Genomic DNA, 21492 nt, shown 5'->3' with positions numbered 1-21492 from the left:
TAAAAAGAAAACCACATGACAAATCTGGTAAAAAATGCCTGAGACAATCTATTGTATATATTGTGTCACATCCATATACTTGAAAAGGTATCAATAGATACACTGGCGCATCTACCGTAGGTGCAGAGGGTGGGGCTGCTATGGGGCCCGGCCCTCTCCCTGCACCTACGGTAACGGTAGTCACCTAGGGAGCCCAGAAACCTTGCACCGGCCCTGATACCCGATAGTGGCGGACTTAAGCTCCGCCCCCCACAATTAAGCCCCAACTCTCGGTGACATCAGCCATGTGACAATCAGCTCCTATGCCGCTCAATGTATATATAGGCGGCTGGGAATATACCCTTCTGAAGAAATGCACAGCCGCAGCCCCCGAGCTGGCGAGCAGAAATGACCGAAAAGTGACCCGTTTCCACACATTCCTTTCAACCTTATTAATAAGTGAAATAAATACATTTAATAAATGAAAGAAAGACCTATTGGTAATGACATATCGGCAGGCCTTGCCTCTAAGCACTACAAGCTATAACAAACATATGACAGCAAAAGCAGGAAGGAGCTGAGGGCGGCAAGTGGCAATGGTGTGCCTGATCACGGCGATATTACAGCGCGCAGAGACGCAGAAAGTGGGCGTTAAAGTGTTTGCACATTCAAACGCAGGCTACTACACCAAGGGAAGGCTGATACTAACATTAGCATATCATTGCCGCGGCAGCGTCCACCTACTGTAACAGCGTAGCTACTGTTACAGAGCGATTTTCCTATTAATGTTCTAGCAGAGCTCCAATAGTCTATAATCCTCTCATCACTTTAGCAGATGCTAAAGAGGATAAGGGTATGCTAAATCATAAGCAAAGACTATAAATCATATAGTCACAAATAAATGAATTACTAAAGACACAGGCACCACCGGCAGATGGAAAGAATATGGCAACGCTTTCATTTTTTCATATATAGAGAAATACACGAGGACGCTGATTACAGCAGCTCGCTGCCACTACGTAGAGCACGGAGCAGAGCAACACGCCGTTCTGCCGCTGCTGTGGCGCCGTGTTCCAGGCTGCTATCCGACAGGTCGTGCTGGGACTTGTAGCTCCTGAAAACGTAGAGAACTGCAAGTCCCCCCCCCCCCCCCCATGGATGACTTGGGAAACCGTTTCTTTAGGTGGAGAAAAACTAAAACGTAATTGTGGATAAATTCAACCCACCTGTTATTTCAAAAGTGATAGACAGGAGAGGAGCCTCGCTGGCCTTGGAAGTGCCGTGAGCATGGATGTCTGAAATGAGAAGTAAAATGAGGACAAAGTATAGTACATGTAAAAATTCCATTTAATGTTCAAGTAGGAAAACAGCTCATATTTATATTTATAGATGAAAGGGCATCATCTAGGCATCATTGGCCTCAGAACACTGGTTCAGCTGTTCTCCACGGAGGCAACATATGTCCCTGAACAACTAAATAAAATATTGCTTATTAAATTAACATGGGGGGTATTGTTTATTACCCCATAAGCCTTGTTTACAAAAGAGGTTAATACAGCTTTTGTCCTGGACCCTCCAAAAAAGTGGGCCCACCTGTGTACTGAGGACAGGCCCAACAAGAGCTTCTAACGCAGCCCCCTTCCTCCGGTGTCATGGCAAATGGACAAGAGAGAGAAGATTCCATTCTTTCAAATGAGCTAGCTGATATGGGTCAAATAAAAAAAGATTAACTCCCCCCCCCCTCAAATAAATTCCAAAAAAATGTAAATTAAAAAAATCCCCATGAAATAAATTCCAAGAGAATAAAAAAGCGCAACCCTAACATAACAGACGGAGATTCTGCGGTCGCAGTATCGGACGCCTCCAGTGATTGGGAGTCCTGTGGGATTATTCAACTGTATTGTGACTCGGACCCTGTCTGTGTGACAGCGCCGCCCCCAGCTCTCCAACCATGAGAGCCGCCGTCATCACAAGTAACGGCACTTACATCTACCCCATATGCTTTATACATTCCACTGAAAATAGCGTCTACTCTGCGTATGCTCAACTCTGAATAGGTCGCAACTCTGACTACACGCCATCAGCACGCCCATGACACGCTTCTCCTACGTGCGAACAGGTCAATGCCAACCAGTAACGACTTTTAGACATCGGTGAAAAGCGACTGAGACGCGACCCTCGATTCAGAATCGCCTGTAGTCGCTCTCAGTTGTGTATATCGACTGTGACACATGCGCAGTTTGCTAAATGTTGTGAGATGAATCTGCATTTGGACTTCTGAATCAGGCCCGGTGTGTCTTTTTGACTCTAATCTTTCAAAATGTACCAACCAATCAGCTCCCAACTGTCATTTTTTAAACACAGCCTGTAAAATATCAGTAGCTGATTGGTTGGTACGTTAACTCTCTCCACTTTATCACCCTCCAAGGCTTAGTAGTACAAGGGCATATTAAGGGAGGAGGGGGCCCGTGTGCATTCCCCATCCGGGGCCACCTCCTCTCTCCCCGGCGGCCGGCGGCAGTCTGACGCGGCTGTCCGGCGACCGCGGCATCAGTAGATTCTGTACACTAGTCTGTGCCCAGAGTCTACTGCGCATGCGTAGGTCGCTGGGAAAATGGTGCAGCTCCCATTTTCCCAACGAATTCCCCACTGCGCATGCGCAAAAAGCCGGAAAAGTGGCTGCGGCGCCCATTTTCCGGCGTTTTGTAAAGGGATGAGACACCCGACGTGGGACCTCGGAGAGGTGAGTATTAGATCATATGGGTGCAGGGTGTGCGGTGCACACACACCCTGCGCCCATTATAGATACATCCCTGGCTTAATAGTACATCTCCCCCACAGTAAACGTAAAAATATAAAATTTAGGAATACAGTCACAAGTCCCCCCATGATTTGCTGATGGCTCACTGCCAGGATTTCTGCGCTGATTTCACTAATGTTAATTATTTAGATTTTTTGGGAGGATAATCAAATGAATCAATTATCTAAGACATCCACATAATTGGGGTATATTCCATTAACCGTATTAACCCACTTTTAGGAGATAACGTTACTAAATGCAACTTAACGAGTCTGGCTGAGTTGTTTTCTATCCAACAGCAGCGCAAATTAACCCGTGTTAACATTCCATAGGACTTAATGCGGCTTTATTTCTTCAGCCCTTGAGCTGGTGAAAAGTTGGGGAAAAATAATAGGATCATTTATGTGGACATGACAGGTGTATGAGGGTGTTGTGTTAATGGGATGGATGTTTTTAGGGGGTTGGGCATGAGATCCCGACACTACGAGGTAAGTAGCCTAACGCTAACCCTTATCCTTAACCCTCCCTCCCCGGTGCCTAAACCTAACCCCCCCTCCCTTGAGCCTAAACCTAACCACAACGCACCCTAAACTTAACCCTCCCTCCTCGCACCATAAACCTAACCCGCTCCCCTTAGTCCCTAACCCTCCCCCTATTGCCTAACCCCTACCCCTAACCCTCCCCCAACGTCCGATACTTACCTTCGGGATTCCGGTGGTCGGGATACTGGAGCCGGGGTCCTGGCGCTCTAACAAATTTTTGAAAGTGTCTTAAATTGACTTAAAAATAATCAACTGACAGACATCTGTGCTTCCCAAATTGATATGCAGAAAAACACTTGTTTTCAATAATTTTTTTCAATGTTATTTAAAAATCAGCCATTTTACACCCTTTAAGAGCGCCAAATACTTTGCTTTTGGCCACAATATACTGCTATACTGTTCTAAGGAATGTTAGTTTGCACTTTTTGGGGGTTTAGGCTGAGTTCCCCCTTGTTCCTCACACTTAACATGGCTAACATCATGAAAATTAAAGTGCAACCAGTTTTTATAATTGGATTGAGCGTTAAGCTTTAAGTGTATAGTCGCGCTAAGTGAAATTATCTCGGGATAGGCGTGTTAATACAAGCCTAGGTAACCAAAAATTTTTACTACGGCTAATTGTATGTGCCCCGTAATAGGTGAGCAGTTCTAGGTCCTGAAGTGACGAGGCCGCGGAGTTGCTGCATCAACTCTTTGCGAGTGGTGTAAGTCTGGGCCTGCAATAACACAATTATCGTGTATCTATGTAGCCAATGAGAGGCCGGCATAGTGCCGTTTGCATTCTCAGGTCCTGGGTGCCATTGTGATTGCGACAGACTGAGAGCGTACGTTAGTAAAATGACCACACGCGAGCCACGATTGCTGATCTGTCCAAGCAATGAGATCACTGTTCATTTTGTCTACCTGCATGGCCAAGAGGAAAGACCAATTCTGGCTCACACTGTGGCCTATTTGCACGTTCTGAATATGACTGCGCTTGTAGGTTGATGGGATCCATCTTCCTTCTGCATAATTATCGCCAACACGGCAATAATCAAACTTAAAGAAATAAGGCAGGCAGCCTAGCCTGGGCCCGTTCATGTGGGTTCTTGGTAAATTGAAAGGATGATGCTGAAAACTCAACAGAGGCCAATGAAATCGTGGATATTTGAGTTGGCAATGAGTATTTGCATTTCATGGAACATTTAACCAAGAGGATTTGGCAGACAGTAGACAATTAAACTTACTTAAAGTTTTTAGAAGTGGAGATGTTGCCCATAGCAACCAAACCGATTCTAGCTATTATCTTCTAGAAGGTGCTAGTTAAATGTTAAGTAGAATCTGATTGGTTGCTATGGGCAACATCTCCACTTCTAAAAACTTTCACTTTAGTAAATATACCCAACAGACTGTGTTTAATTTTCTATTGTCTGCAAAATCTGTCAATGTACATGTGTACACTATAAAAGAGGAGATGCAACATGTATAGTCATCATCTTATGGTTTTCTCAACCTCCCTGAGGCCTCCTGAGCCTCCCTAGCCGTCTCTCTGAGGCATCCTGAGACTCCCTAGCTGTCTTTCTGAGGCCTCCTGAGCCTCCCTAGCTGTCTCTCTGAGGCCTCCTGAGCCTCCCTAGCTGTCTCTCTGAGACCTCCTGAGCCTCCCTAGCTGTATCTCTGAAACCTCCTGAGCCTCCCTAGCTGTCTGTCTGAGACCTCCTGAGCCTCCCTAGCTGTCTCTCTGAGACCTCCTGAGCCTCCCTAGCTGTCTGTCTGAGACCTCCTGAGCCTCCCTAGCTGTCTCTCTGAGACCTCCTGAGCCTCCCTAGCTGTCTCTCTGAGACCTCCTGAGCCTCCCTAGCTGTCTCTCTGAGGCCTCCTGAGCCTCCCTAGCTGTCTCTCTGAGACCTCCTGAGCCTCCCTAGCTGGCTCTCTGAGACCTCCTGAGCCTCCCTAGCTGGCTCTCTGAGCCTCCCTAGCTGGCTCTCTGAGCCTCCCTAGCTGCCTATGATTTGGATTGAGATCACCAACTGCAGCACATGGTCAAAGAGATAATATTGCATCAAAGGTAATGGACGGACAGACATTGGTTGCCATGGGCAACTTCTCCACTCTTTTCACTGCTTCATACATCTACCCCATTGTTCCCCCATCACAAACATGCCGTCAAATCACATTATTAAATGCTCTTTTCACATGAATGTTTAGGATGAACAGACAACGTTGCAAACTGGTTTCCGCTGTCTAAACTGGTTAAAACCTTACAACCGTTTGCAATTTATTATGGTAATTTCTGAGCAGTTTTTCTTTTTACTATGTTTTGGTCAGAAGCGCACACAGCGCCAACATCTGTCTGCGGCCGCCCGTCTGCTACTGTACACAAATGCCGCTACATACTCCTTCCCTTGTGTAGATCCGTGTGGCCAAATGTGCAAGGTCTGACACGCTGTAATACCGATTGGTGATTCCTTATACCCTGCCATCAGTCGCACCACTGGCACTTGCACTAGCCCTTTGGCGGGTGCAGGGTCTCCGCCTGACCGCGGCGTCCTATGCCGGAGGCTGTGAGGCTGGGAAGACAGCTGCTAGCAGTGACACTCTCCCGACACTCCCAAAACACTGAACGGACCATTTTGCATGCACTAGTAGCCACTTCCAGTCACCGCCAAGAATCGCCTATCAATTTTCCGCCACATTTATGAAAACGTCTGACCCGAACACAACAGAGCTGTTATGGGTACACTTGGCGCAAGCGAGTTTACAGATATTTTCACACAAGCGCAGTTCCAAAATTTCACTCAACTACATGATCATTGGCATAATGGTGCTCCAGCCAATCAGCTCCCAACTGTCATTTTTCAAACAGATGACACTTAGGAGCTGATTGGCTGGAGCACCATTATCATACGCAGCACGTTTTGTCACTCATTGTGAATGATAAAACTCATTGATAAATGAGGCCCAATATTTGTCTATGGGTACAAATGTGACACTCTGGGCCTGGGTCACGCGCAATCCCCCCCAAGCTGATGATCATGTAGCTGAGTGAATTTTTGGAACTGCGCTTGCGTGGGAGTTAGGTAGAGATTTCCAGCAGCGAAATGACATCACACTGTTAATATCAATATCTGCAAAGAAAACGCTTCGATATACTTTTTTGTGAAAAAACTGTTCAGAATATAAATTTACCTGTAGGTCTGTATAAATAAGATTTGCAGAAATATCTGTATTTCTATTTGCTATCACCCAGCAGAGGAGAAGCGCTCAGCGGCAGGCATGGTGCTGGATGATTGATCAAAGCCTTATGTGACAAAAATAAGCATAATTATGCAGACATTACCATATATTTCCCCACCTATGGATGCCTGCTTTACCGTCGGTGGGGAATGCTGTGGCCTTTCATTTGTACTTCAGTGTTTAATAAATGGCTTCATAAGGAGATATATATATATATATATATGGATTATACACAGTACCAGGGCCGTAGCTAGGGTAGTGCGGCCGGTGCCATCGCACAGGGCACCACAGGTCAGGGGGCGCTGTTTGGGCCTGTCACATTCCTGTTTATTCTCATTCTTGCTTATAGCTTCCTCTTATTTCATCCGCAGCATCTCCTGGCCTCTCCCATCTCTTCCCTGGCCCTTCCCCATGAGGCCATGGCCCTTTTTTGGGTGCATTATGTCCCTTTGAAAAATGAGGGGGCACCAATGCTCTTTCTGGCACAGGGCACCAAAAAGTCTAGTTACGGCTCTGCACAGTACTGTGCCCAGGAAAGTTTGAACAGGTACTGTGGAATTCTGCGCTCTTCCAAGATGTATTAGGCGTGCGCAGGGGCCAAACATCAACAGCTTGCGCAGTTGTGCAGTTAAAGCACATCTTGTTTGTTTCTTATACATCTTATATGTTCGCCGATATATGCCTAGTAGCATAAATAATCACTTATTAGCACATTTTTTTCTAATATCATTGTCTTCCATATAAAATGTTAGCATGTTATTTCTACTTTAATGTGTTTATAGTGAGATACTAAGAGGGGTATTCAATATGAAAACATTAACTTCACTGTCGAAGTTAACGTTTCATATCGGAGTTTTTACCTGCGTTAAAGTATGGTGCGCGCTCCCGCTTATACCTGTATTCAATATAAAATTAACGAAAACGGGAGCCTCCGAAGTTGGATTTGCGTAAAGTTACGAATTTTTCCTTAAAAAAATTGTAAGACCCCCCTAAAGTAGTAAAAACATGGGGGATCACTATGGGTACCCCCGTTTTAGCCTTTAATTGAAAGTCGGGGATTTAAATAGCCGCAGCAGGTGTGTTTTCCCGACATTGAAGAAGTGATGCAGAAGAGCACTTTTTTCGTTTTTATAAGTGGTCCCATCAAATTTGGGGTACATGAAAATGGGTACTAGCATATTTTTATGTCCCTAAAGTAAGTTTTTAAAAATTCTGCATTTGTGCACCTGCCACTATAAATCTATTCTAGAAAACATCTGCCGCATACTTGCAGAATAGCCCTGAACGTATTTCCCTATTCTTAAACAATTTTTTCCCATTTTTTGTTTTCACCCCAATTTTTTAATTAATTTTTTGGGGTGTCCCTATTTTTTTTTTTAAGTTTTTTTGACACAGTTCTTTTTTAAATGTCAGTCCCAGGGGTGCAGGCTATTTTTTTTAAGCCTGCACCCCTAAACCCCAATTCTCCACTTTTTTTCGACACCTATTCAATGGTGAAAAGTTATCCCCGTTTTTTATCAAAGACTTTTCAAAACTGCGATAAGTCTTTGAAATTGAATACGGTGTAAAAGTAAAACCTGCGATAATGATGTCATACCTCCGATATTAACGCAAAAACGATGTTATAGCACCCATATTGAATATCCCTGTAAGTCTGTGTCCCTCATGTAGTAGAGGACATACATATCAAATACTGACAGATTTCATCCATTATATATAGTCCAGACCCATGTGATCATTGCATGTATTTAGTTAATATTATTTTTGGATTGAAATTAAATTGTGCTGTCAACTTAATTTATTTTCATCTTCCTTGTATCTCACTAGAGGATATTTGTCCAATGGTTTAAATGCAGGTATATGTGTTTATTCAATATCTTTAATACATGTGCCTTTAAATAACATGAAACAATTTTCTAAGTATTATTATTTTTGTCTGGTTCTTTGGTACTTTGTGGGGTAATGTTATATTTATTATGAGATATCAAACACATGGGGATATTTATTAATGGAAATACATTCCCTTTTATCTCATAACAGGATATTTGTTCATTGAATTCTTTGAAATTAAACGCTCTTATCATACTGTGACTACATCACATATTTTAAATCTAAAATAATAAAAGTAACATTTTATGTCATAAACATGAGGTGTGCCCCATATAGAGGAGTAATTTCTCTCTTTTTCTTTAAACATTTGTCAATATAGCTCCTAGGGAGCACCCTCACTTAGAACATCCATTACACACACATTATCTCTTTTAAATATCATATATACAGTCAGGTGCATAAATATTGGGACATTGACAGAAATTTCATATTTTGGCCTCTATTCACCACCACAATGGCTTTGAAATTAAACAAACAAGATGTGCTTTAACTGCAGACTTTCAGATATTAATTTGAGGGTAATTACATCCAAATCAGGTGAACGGTGTAAGAATTACAACGGTTTCTATATGTGCCTCCCACTTTTTAAGGGGCCAAAAGTAATGGGACTAACTAAACAATCCTAAATCTAACTTTCACTTTTTAATACATTCTTGCAAATCCTTTGCAGGCAATTACAGCCTGAAGTCTGGAACGCATAGACATCACCAGACGCTGGGTTTCATCCCTGGTGATGCTCTGCCAGGCCTCTACTGCAAATGTCTTCAGTTCCTGCTTGTTCTTGGGGCATTTTCCCTTCAGTTTTGTCTTCATCAAGTGAAATTCATGCTCAATCGGATTCAGGTCAGGGGATTGACTTGGCCATTGCATAACATTCCACTTTTTAGCCTTAAAAAACTCTTTGGTTGCTGTTGCAGTATGCTTCGGGTCATTGTCCATCTGCACTGTGAAGCGCCGTCCAGTGAGTTCTGAAGCATTTGACTGAATATGAGCATATAATATTGCCCGAAACACTTCAGAATTCATTCTGATGCTTTTGTCAGTAGTCACATCATCAATAAATAAAAGGGAACCAGTTCCATTGGCAGCCATACATGCCCACGCCATGACACTACCACCACTATGCTTCACTGATGAGGTGGTATGTTTTGGATCATGAGCAGTTCCTTTCCTTCTCCATACTCTTCTCTTCCCATCACTCTTGTACAAGTTGATCTTTGTCTCATCTGTCCATAGGATGTTGTTCCAGAACTGTAATGGCTTTTTTAGATGTTGTTTGGCAAACTCTAATCTGGTCTTCCTGTTTTTGTGGCTCACCAATGGTTTACATCTTGTGGTGAACCCTCTATATTCACTCTTGTGAAGTGTTCTCTTGATTGTTGACTTTGACACATATACATCTACCTCCTGGAGAGTGTTCTTAATTTGGCCAACTGTTGTGAAGGGGTTTTTCTTCACCAGGAAAATAATTCTTCTGTCATCCACCACAGTTGTTTTCCGTGGGCTTCCGGGTCTTTTGGTGTTGCTGAGCTCTCCGATGCGTTCTTTCTTTTTAAGAATGTTCCAAACAGTTGATTTGGCCACACCTAATGTTTTTGCTATCTCTCTGATGGGTTTGTTTTGATTTTTCAGCCTAATGATGGCTTGCTTCACTGATAGTGACAGCTCTTTGGATCTCATATCGAGAGTCGACAGCAACTGATTCCAAATGCAAATGTCACACCTAGAATCAACTCCAGACCTTTTACCTGCTTAATTGATAATGAAATAACGAGGGAATAGCCCACATCTGTCCATGAAATAGCTTTTGAGTTGATAGTCCCATTACTTTTGGCCCCTTAAAAAGTGGGAGGCACATATAGAAACCGTTGTAATTCCTACACCGTTCACCTGATTTGGATGTAATTACCCTCAAATTAAATCTGAAAGTCTGCAGTTAAAGCACATCTTGTTTGTTTCATTTCAAAGCCATTGTGGTGGTGAATAGAGGCCAAAATATGAAAATTCTGTCAATGTCCCAATATTTATGCACCTGACTGTATACCATCCCTCCGTGTGGTGTCATACCCTTATACCTTTCCTTTTCTCTCCCCCTCCCCTTTTTGTCCTGTCCCTCTACCAACTATAATGACCCATACACTAGTATCACAGATATCTCCTACTTACCTTCAACTGGCGATTGGCCCTCTGTCCCCATACACTAGTATCACAGAAATCTCCTACTTACCTTCAACTGGCGGATTGGCCTGCTGTCCCCATACACTAGTATGGGAACAGAATTCATCAAGCTCTGAAAATATAATATTTTCGGAGCTTGAGTGCTGGAGCATTCCCCATCTTCAGGTGGCGAATGCTCCCGGGTCGCGAAGAGGAATCCTTTTGGATCCCACCACCCCTGTCCGGCTCCTTCCGCCGGACGTCGTGGCTTTTGTGTGCATGTGTGACCTGTAGGTTGCGCATGCGCACTCCCGTCATTGCTCCAAAAGGAGCATTGAAAAGATTCAGTGCTCCGAAAAGGAGCAGTGAAGCCGCTCGCGGGGACAGTTGATTTCACATCAGCTGTCACCGCGCCGGAGCAATGATGAATTGCTCTGGAATCCGCGGTGAGTTAGAATGTTAATTATCAACCCTGATAATTAGCACAATGAATAGGCCCCTAAGTGGTTTATTTATTATTAATTCCCCTACCATGGGGAGTAGTAGGACATCAGTTCCACCTACAGTATTGCAGCAATGAATAAAAAAAACTTACATTTATATAAAATATTAATAAAAACACAAACACAGAAATAATGTGGAGAGCATTATAATATACAGTATAACTTATTATCAGGAGCAGCTCTTCTGAAATACTTGATAAATAAGCTTCCCCATACAAAGGTTTTTTCAGTACAAAGTGTCGAAGCTGAATAATTGGCTGAGACAAGTTCAGTTTAAAATGTAATCGCGGCGACGCCATCTTGCGACTGGCCACAAGACGCCATCTTGAAAATGAGATCGCAAGACGCCATTTTGTGAATGGCCGCCTAAGCGCCATTTTAGATAAACTCACATTTTAGTACATGTGGCGATGATACTATTAGCACCATGCGATTGCATTTTTCACCATTTCTCATACACACATTAATACGCACAATTGCGCTGTTAACTAGTCGCATATTAGCGAATGCATAGGACTTTGTATTAAACCGCTGTTTTATTAGCTTTATGCGCATGCATCTGCCCCAAGTTAACTAGCGTCCTTATATCAAACCCTGAATACCCACACATTACATATTCACACATTAGGTTCAATAAGCTTTAAAGTGTATGATTTAAGTTGGTTCAGTTAGTTTAAATGCTGAGAAATAAAGGTATTTGATAACTAAGGTATTATACATGCTAAACAAGTCGTGTTTGGTTTTGTACTGATGCGTATTCTTTTTACAGTATTCCGGTGTTATCAGTGGGGAGGTCGCATCATGCAAACTCAAGTTATGGATCGCAGAGCCTACAAGCAACAAAATGTATATTTCATGAACAACTGTTAGGATGTTGCAGGGGGCGTGAAGAGAAAGATCCCCAGCTGTTAGAGGCAGGGAGAGTCTATTTGAACCAGCCTGTTAAATGTGCTGTAACAGATGCTTCTCCCGTGGGAACCAATGACATCACCAACAAACTTCCCTATTGTCCTGTTTATTCTGGGGGGGGTATAAATATGTGTGCTCGAACGCTGGTTCTTAGTCTTTGTGCTGAATGCTGTATGACTAGGGGTCTCTTGCTGATGCCTATCTCCGGGTCCGGAAGTGCTGCTTATGTATACTGTACTTGGGTCTGTATAATTTCCTTTTGCGCCTAAATTGTGTCGGGATCAATTGCGTGTAACTGTCTGAACTTTTAACTGAATAACACTTGTGCTTTGGAACCACAGATTCCACGTCTAAGTCTTTATTTATGGTATGACTGCGTACGCAAATTAGCGTCATCCTTAGAGGTTTATAGGAAGGGTTTTAGAAGGTATAGGCAGGGGTATATTGAGGTTCTGATCCAGTATCGTTAAAAGTGAGGCCTATCGTCTGTGAAAAGTCACGTTTCTCTGGGCTCTACTTACTACAATCTGCATTTGTAATGCAGATTGTAGTGTGATATTATCGACTGAGGCAATATCACAGGGATTTACTACAAATCCCTTGCAGGGACAAAGCTTGCGATAAAGTTCTGTCCCTGCGAATCCCATCCGCACACTAGTCACGGTATTTTCGCAAAAAATACCATGACAAAGTGCCCGCGCATACGCCGACTGGCAGCAGCTGCTACCCCTCCGGCGCTAAGCCCCGCCCCCGTGATCGCTGCCCCCCCTGCAACCCCCCTCCCTTAATAGCACTTACCTGCAGTCATCGGTGCTCCGGTGATGTCTTCCATGCCTCCGGTCAGCTGATATCCTATACTGCACTGGGACCCGATCACCTGATGAACTGGCCCCAGTGCACCATGGGAGACCAGCTGACCGGAGGGGAGTCATCACCGGAGCCCTGATCACCGGTCCATGTAGTCAGGTAAGTACATTTTTTTTTTTTTTTAGCAGAGATCAGCTTGCGGTCCGTTTAGACCACACAGCTGATCACTGGGACCGGCTCCGGGCTCTGCTCTGCCTTTTAGAGCAGAGAAGGAGCCCGGTAACCGGGGGAGACCCTGGATAACACCACCTCCAGGTGGCGTTATTATCACAGGGCTTTCCCCGATATTTTTTTACAATTTATTTTTAGTAACTTTGGTCGGATCACATTTCCCATTACAATTATGGGAAATGCGATCTGCTTACTAAAAATAAGTGATACTTAGGGGTTGGAGTAGAATTTTACGAATTCTACTCCAAGTTCCCTGTAATAAATATAGGTGATACTAAAATAATGTGAAAAGGGTGTGAAAACACCTTTTTTCACTTTATTTTAGTAAAAATAATGTTAATAAATAGAGCCCTCTGTCTTTTTATAATCCTAAATCCTGACTTATCCCAAGTTTAAACTTAGACACTGTTGTAGACTTATTAGTTCAAGTAACCTAAACAGCAGATCTAAAAGCCTACCTAATATTAGCCATAAAATAGTCACCCCATGCTCAATAATACCAAGTATTAAACATGAAATAATTGATTTTGCACAATATAACATGTAGTATTGGAGACCTAACAAATAATGATTTATCGCAATGTTATTTTATGAAAACATGGCACATTTTAGATTTGGAAGAAATCTACCAATTACACAAGCGCGGCAAGTGGTGGGGGCCATAATTTCATGTGATCTAATGCTACTGAAAGACAATATATCCATTAAAGCAATCAGTTGTTCCATAAATATGAAATCAAAATAATACTCGTACCGTCTTTGTCTTTTACTGTGTTGAGGTAAGAGAGAAGGTTTTCATTCGCTTGTACACAGTAGATTTCTCGTGTCTGAATCCCTCCGCCGCATAATGCGGTCTGGTTCCCCCTCCTCTTATCCTGCTGACTCAGTAGGGGGTCAATGCGGCACTCCGTCCATTCTGTGGCTCGCCAGGTATACCTAGGTCCCAGATCAGATGTCACATAAATATTTTAACAGGTAATAAAGTACAACATTATTTTGACTCATTTGAATTGTTATGCTGGATACCACAGTTACCTGTAAGAATTCCTGTCTTCTAATACTGGGATTAGTACCTTGCCTGAAAACAGCAGTTGAAGACTCAGAAACTCCTTGAAAATATTTGGCTGAATTTTTGTAACAACTGTATCCATGAATGCTGTCAGTGCAGTGTCATTTGTCTCCATGGCTACAGATGTTGAAAAGGAAGGTCATTTATTTTTTTACCTGCCTGCGTTCTAAGTATACAGAGATACCCCAGTAGGGTTTGGTATAAAAGCTCTATAGTAAAAAGATAAACAATATGTAGATAGACACAAAATAGAAGACAGTCAATAGGTAGACAGGAACAAAAGGTCGACAGAGTGCAAAAGGTTGGCACACAAAAGGTCGACATGAATGAAGATATAAAAGATACTAAAGGTCAACAGGGTCAAAAGGTCGACATTGAAATGGTTGACACAAAATTGGTCGACACATTTTTTTTTCCTAACCCTAAAACCTCTCCTTTGTGCCTAACCCTAACCGTCGGTTTAAGTGCCTAACCCTAACCTTCCGGTAAGCACCTAACCCTAACCATCCCTCCTAGTGCCTAACCCTAATCGTCGAGGTAAATGTCTAACCCTAACCGTCCCTCCTAGAGCCTAACCCTGCGATATGTGCCTAAGCCTAGTGTCGACCATTTTTTCGTGCCAACTATTTCAATGCCGACATTTTGACCCTGTCAACCTTTTGTAACTGTCTATGTTCATCCATGTCAACCTTTTGTGTGTAGACCTTTTGTACCTGTCAACCTTTTGCTCCTGTCTACCTATTGACTGTCTACCATTTGGTGTCTATTTAGACATTGTTGACCTTTTTACTGTAGATCTATTGACTGGAACCCAATTAATCAAAAGAATCCCTATACAGAATTTGAATATTGGGAAGTATCAGAACTACCCTCTTTGAAAGGAGAGTATTAATGAATCTGTGGGTAGAAGTTAGATCATAATTATTGTTTTCTGATCTATTAGCTGGCATTTGAGAAGTTATGTATTGCAGTGCCTGGAGGGGGTGGGGCTTATTGACATTACCTCCTCTCTGGTGTGAATCAAGTCCCACTCCTTCCAGACTCCAAACAACATCACCAATTAAGGGGGAAGTTCAAGGTATGTTTTACCCCTTAATTTGAATTCTTGCAGAGCTGAGGAATAGTCTCACTTTTCCTTAGCAGTGATGAGGACTATTTAACCCAAGTTCTTCCGCTAGTAACTTTAATGGTTATTTCTGGCCCACTGGTATTTCTCTTCCCAGGAGTCTTAGGGCAAAATTTACTAAGGGGCGGGTTCTAAACCCCGGTGGTATGGTGGCGGTTAAACGGCGGGTTCTAAAGCCCCGGTGGTTTTGTGTCGGTTTTGGCCTTTCTAAATCTGCGGATAGCAAAATCGCCGTCAAACCACCGGGGTTTACAACCCGCCGCTTAGTAAATTTTGCCCTTAGAGTGATGGCTTAGCAGTGGATAGTATTGAGTAAATGGGAAAGGGTGTGGGAGGTTAAATAGGGCCTTTTATATAGCACCCTAGTGGGCACACCACACAACCACACTGCTAGCACTAAAAACAGTCCTCATGTAAAGAGAACATACAATATAACATTGTATTGTATTGATGGTGCTACTTTCTGCCATTCCATCCTCACTTTATGCAGGCATGCGGCCCGTCCGCTGGTGGAGTGCACAATTCTTGTTCTTCCAGTTCTGCGCATTCATGTGCTTTGCCAATCGGAAACTGTTTAATGGTCCTGTTCCTGGTGCGATGACCACTTGGTGTAGCTGAATCACATAACGTGGAGCAAGAGCTCCATTCCGACCACTCTGACACGTCACACTCTTTGTCCACCACGCAAGACTGGAAAGTAATCGGCAGCTTCTCCTGCTGACAAAAGCTGTGAATGATATTGAAGACTGTTAGCCTAAGTCACAGGAAACTAATATGAACATATGAAAGAGTTATGCTTTACAACAATCCCTCACATTAAACTGTCCCTGATTTATGTATTTACTGTGCATAAAAGTATTTGTTTTGTACAATCTGTCTCTTTGGTTGTGTCTACTCCCTAATCAGCGATGACAAAGTTACATACAGTAATGGCTGTAGGTCATCGAAACATACAAAGTTCAAACAAAATCAACATTCCCTTCAATGGCTAGCTGTCTTGATCACCCCAGCATTGCAGATGCCAGTCTATGCTTTATGGGAAAAGAACCCTTTCAGGAACTTTTAATTGACAGATTAAATCCCAAACTGGATCATCCTAAAAATGCCCTCTGATATTCACATTTGGAGATAACATCTCATGTAAGAAATGCAACCAGACCAATTTTAATTTCATGCAGGGAATTAGCCATCTCCATCTCTCTAGGGAAAGCTGTACTACCCTTACAGTAAAGAACCCTTTTCTCTGCTGACGATAAAACTTTTTTTTTCCAGTCAAACTGGATGTCCCTTTGTCATCTCTCAGTCAGTCTTAAGGATATAAAGCTCACAAGATTAGCAATCAAATCCCCTGCAGTGTACTTTGTGATAGCGAAATGCGTGACGTAGCTTACAGGATTGTATTATGACTTTTTACATCCCTGGGCATATTTTGTACCTTCCCTCACCCAGTTCATCCTAGCTTTATCCCAATCCCCAGCATATCCTACCTACATAACAGATATTATAAATAATATACAGTATATAGATTAGGTCCTATATGTTTTTTCTACCTTATAAAACAACTGTTATTATCTTACTAAGCCATTATGTAATATGCATTAATAGTTCAGGTTACAGTGAAATTAAACTTTATATTTAGCTAACCCAAGTTTAATAATAAATAAATATTAAAATATAGATAAGTTTTATTTATTTTTTATTGAAACACCATGAAATCAACACAGACATAATGTAACTGTTAACATAGCATCTGAACACTGAATAAAATACAGTTACATCAATTTACATTTTGTGTTTGTGTATATTTAAACAATTTACGTATAATAAAAGGAAAAAAAAAATAGATAAATAAACACAGATAATCCAATAATACAATAACAGAAACTTACTCAATATAAAACAATGTTATTTGTTGTACTTTTATCCATCGATCTAAGGATACGTATGATAAGTTAAATTTTTTGGAACCTTTTTTTATTCTTTAAAAAAAAAAAAAAAAACATTACCCATAGAAAAGATTTTTGTCAGCTGCAAGTGTTTTACTTTGTCTCTGTCAGAGCGCCTCAGGGACTTGTGCCACTTTACTCTGCCAACTGTGATTAGTGTAGAAGGAATATTCATGAAAACAATCCATAATTATAATCCCGTTTTTCTAAAATTGTACAAAATCCATGAATTCTTCAGTTGCAAGAACTTAAAAAATCCTGTAGTGTGCTGCTCCGGGAACGTGTTCGGTGCTTAACCTCTCATGGCCCAGGCTTTGTTTTCCCCATAGGCAAACAGACCAATATTCACATTTCATTGCTACACCGCATACTTTTTTTATTTTGTAGTCTACAGCTGGGTACACACATAATGGCCGATCAATTGATTGGCCAATAACACTTGTGCCCGTCAGCCAGTGTGTACCCACGATATGTCTGTGAAAGGCGTCGTTCTGCTGCACAGCCGATGGCAGATATATCTGTAGATATATCTGCCGACCGCCATACACATGCAGCAGAGGGCAGCGGAGAGGGGGGTAGAACACGCCCCCCCGGCCAGCAGGACCCGCGGCCAGAGACAAGTGATGGTCGTTCAGTGTGTATGAACGACCATCATCTGCAGATAATTATGTTAGGTGTGTACCCAGCTTAAGGGGCAAATTCAATTATCAGCGAGGTTTCAACAAATCCTTTTTGTTTGTTTGCACCCAACAGAGCTTCGAGCAATGTTTACCCTCCAGTAGTTACCTGTATAGCACATTGGGGTCTGTTTACTAAGCCTTGGTTGGAGATAAAGTGGGACAACCAACCAGCTCCTCACTGTCATTTTTCAAACACAGCCTGTGACATGGCAGTTAGGAGCTGATTGGCTGGTACTTTATCTCCGTTCAATTTATCTCCATCCAAGACTTAGTAAATAGACCCCATTGTCCTTAACGGAATTTTAGTTAATTGCAGTCAAAGCAACGGAGAATCAAAGTATACGCTATTAAATGTCTTCTAATGCTTATAGCGCTACCAAATATGTGTTGCTTATTAGAGATTTGATCTACTAATAAATGGTTAATAAAGTTTATATATAAATAATATAATATATGTTATAATAATATATGTTATGTAAATGAAAATATGGTTCTCTGTAACGGTGACGTATCGGGGGAAATACATTTAAGGTGGAGGAACCCTTTAACGCCAGCACCTTATGCTCAACATACGATGAAAACAGCACAAAGAATACACTTGTGTAATATTCCACTCGTGTTCTATTCACGTATGTTCCAACAGATGCTTGTTGCATATAATAAAATATATACAAAAATATGGCAGCTGTAACATATCATAGATCAAAATGACTTGACATATGACCAGGGTAATGTACTGGATCGAGATATACCCTCCCTGATGTATGCGATGCTTTAAATATTTTACAATGCATAAATGGTTTCAATATGGATGTAAACAGCTGTGATAGTCTCATCTCTACAATCTCTCTGGCATCACCAGTCACAGATAAAAATACCTATCATGGTAGTGGCCATTTTAAGACATAGCTGATCCAAGAGTAATCATAATAATATTATTCACATTTGTTCACATTCTATCTTACATGTTGTCTTCTTCAGTGTATTAAAGGGAAGCGCACCTCACCAGTGCAGCAAGATGGCTACTGGACAGCAGTTATTTCCCGCCAACCACTCACAAGGCCAACAAAATGGCTTACCATAACGGGGGAGGGAGGGAAATTCAGGTAACCAAGAGGCAGATGACAAGCCAACCACCCGCTGTAAATCTGAAGACACAACTAATCTCCGACTATACGCAGCTAAAGGCTGATCAAACTGAGGGTCTCATTCAGACCCGCTCGCGAGCGCAGGACCCTCGCAAGCGTGTCGATGGTACCCAAATGCGCATGCGCACGACGGAGGGAGCTCCGTCGTGCGCATGCGCGAGACCCGGATAGCGACAGCCAAGCTGTCGCTCCGGGTCTCGCACCAAAGGGGGCGTGCTGTCGATGGTGAGTAACAGCACGCCCCCTTTGGGGGGCGTGCCGGGGGCGTGGCTGCCAGACGGAGGCGTTCCCATGGTCTGGCCCCACTGACATCATTAGTGATGTCAGTGGGAGTGATTTTGGCTCTGATAGAGCCAAAATCACTCCTGGGTTTGCGGCAGCGAGACCCTACCGCAGGGTTCTCATCGCAAGCCCGATGGTCGCGATGGTCTTGACCATCGCGACCATCATCATGGACGCTCGCATAAGCTGTGGGTGGTAACCCACAGCTTTGCGAGCGTCCAAGAGGCCACTCCAAGTTTAGGTAGGAGGGCCCTGATTCAGAGCGAGCGCTCTGGTCGTTGCGTCCGGCTCTGAATCAGGCCCTGACTCCACAATCCCAAAATGGAGACCACGATGCAAATTACATTTTACACACCAACTGAACAGATCATGCTGCAATGCAAGGGGTGCAAATACTTTTATTCTGTTTGCATATAGGGTAAATACCGGCTATTTTTGGCATGTAGTCTACAAATGGTGGACCGCAATTTAGATCTGACTTCGGACACACCCCGCTCACATCTAAATCTCTCTGCACAGTTTACATCTGCCCCATCTTGCAGAGCACCATGGTTGTGTCCAAGTGCAAAGTGACAGATGTGCCCTCATGCACTGTGGCTTCAGTCGCGCCAAACAGCCCCTCTCGCGGCACCAGGCCCTGGGCAACTTGGCAGGGCTGAGCATCTTTCTTACACAAAAGTTGCATCTTATTCGCATAACTAAAACAATTGGAGGCAACAAAACCACTCTGCTGAATTACACTAATTAATCTGATGTGTGACACTTTTACATCGGCATGCGAATGAGTCTGAATCTGTATAGGAAACTGCTATAATGCTGCGATGGCGGCTTTTTCCCACGCCAAGTTCCGCTGTGCTTCATCTGTGACTTTGTGTTTAAAACTCATTCATGCGTGTCTGAATTAAAGCCCATCATCTCTAGTACACTTTGTTTATCTGCGTGTTCTATGCGAAAAATATGGAAAAATACAGTACATTACACCTCTCGGAGAGTCTCAGTCGCACCAGGTATCACTCGCCATGGGGTAATCAACCAAATCTCGGGATTTCAATCAGTTTAGTCTATAGGCCCGACCATCGATACTTTTACAATGACAAGTATAAAACCCTGCATATGTACAGCCTGAACTAAGGAGCTCATTCAGACCCGCTCGCTAAATGCGTTCTTTCACACCCAGCGTATGCAAATCCGGCACACACCCAGCATGGCAGGCGATCGCACGGCAAGACATTAGCACGCCCACTATGTCTTGGCGTGCGATCACTTTGAGTAGACAGACGCCCACCAGCCTATCTTAAGACGCCCACTTATGCACGTCATCTCCAGGAAGTGCATGAAACCATTGGTACATCGAGCACCATTGGATGCGATCGCAATGCTTGAGGTCGACGATACCCTGCCGCAAGCACTGCGATCACTGCAGTGTGAAATACAACCAGGTGACGTGTACTATGACGCTGCCTGTTAATTATGCACACCTCTTAAACGGTGTTAAGATGCTCAGGCACGCCTGTATTCACACCTCCACTCCCCCGTTTCAAGTGGCCAGCCCCTGTCACCACCCACAAACGGCTTCTCCGATCACTCACTCTGCTGGGCTGTCTATGCGCAGCGAGCGAACGCTTCCCGATCTCTTGCAGTGGTTCGCGCTGTGTACGCATGCGCAGAAAGCAACAATCGGCCAGCTACGAGCTAAAGCATCCTAGCGAGCGGGTCTGAATCAGCTCCTAAATTCGACCAAATACCTGCGGACAACCCAACTAAATAAAAGATGACCAACAGACAGGGTTTAACATCCAAACCACGTTCTATTGGTGAAAAGTTAATCATGATGTCTATAGTAAGGGACACAACCATGTGGTGCACTGTGGCTGTAGGCAATACGGCTATTCGATGCTCAGCACTTTCCTGAGGTATGCACACAACCACCTGACTGAGGAACCAGGAGACACAATCAGAGAAACAACAACAGCTTCAAGAGTTACACCAGAGCCTACGCAGGCCTAGGTTCTTCCATGCGCGATTACATCTCAATGCATTGTCTGCTTTGAGGTCATACAGATGTTCCGCCTCAACCACTCCAACATTATGATGCTGACCTTGTCAAGACTCAACTTGAACCAGGCACCGCAGGGTCACGTGCTGTATCAGGCCTGCACAAGCTGCTGTGTGCTCTGCATTTTTTTGACACTGGCTCCTTTCAGCCA

General features: G+C 43.2%; 1 protein-coding gene across 1 annotated transcript in view; it reads right to left on the bottom strand.

Moving 5' to 3' along the window:
* THSD7A (thrombospondin type 1 domain containing 7A) overlaps positions 1 to 21492 on the bottom strand; it is a 322453-nt gene that overhangs the window by 103328 nt on the left and 197633 nt on the right. The window contains exons 3-4 of the mRNA XM_088453107.1: positions 15711 to 15956; positions 13789 to 13970 (exon numbers count right to left, since the gene is read on the bottom strand). Of these exons, the coding sequence (XP_088309233.1) occupies positions 13789 to 13970; positions 15711 to 15956 (428 nt within the window). The remainder of the gene's footprint in view (positions 1 to 13788; positions 13971 to 15710; positions 15957 to 21492) is intronic.

The sequence above is a fragment of the Taudactylus pleione genome, unplaced genomic scaffold (assembly GCF_031769625.1).
Source record: "Taudactylus pleione unplaced genomic scaffold, aTauple2 ptg000571l, whole genome shotgun sequence".
Taxonomy (NCBI): domain Eukaryota; kingdom Metazoa; phylum Chordata; class Amphibia; order Anura; family Myobatrachidae; genus Taudactylus; species Taudactylus pleione.
This window is presented reverse-complemented; position numbering and strand designations above follow the sequence as displayed.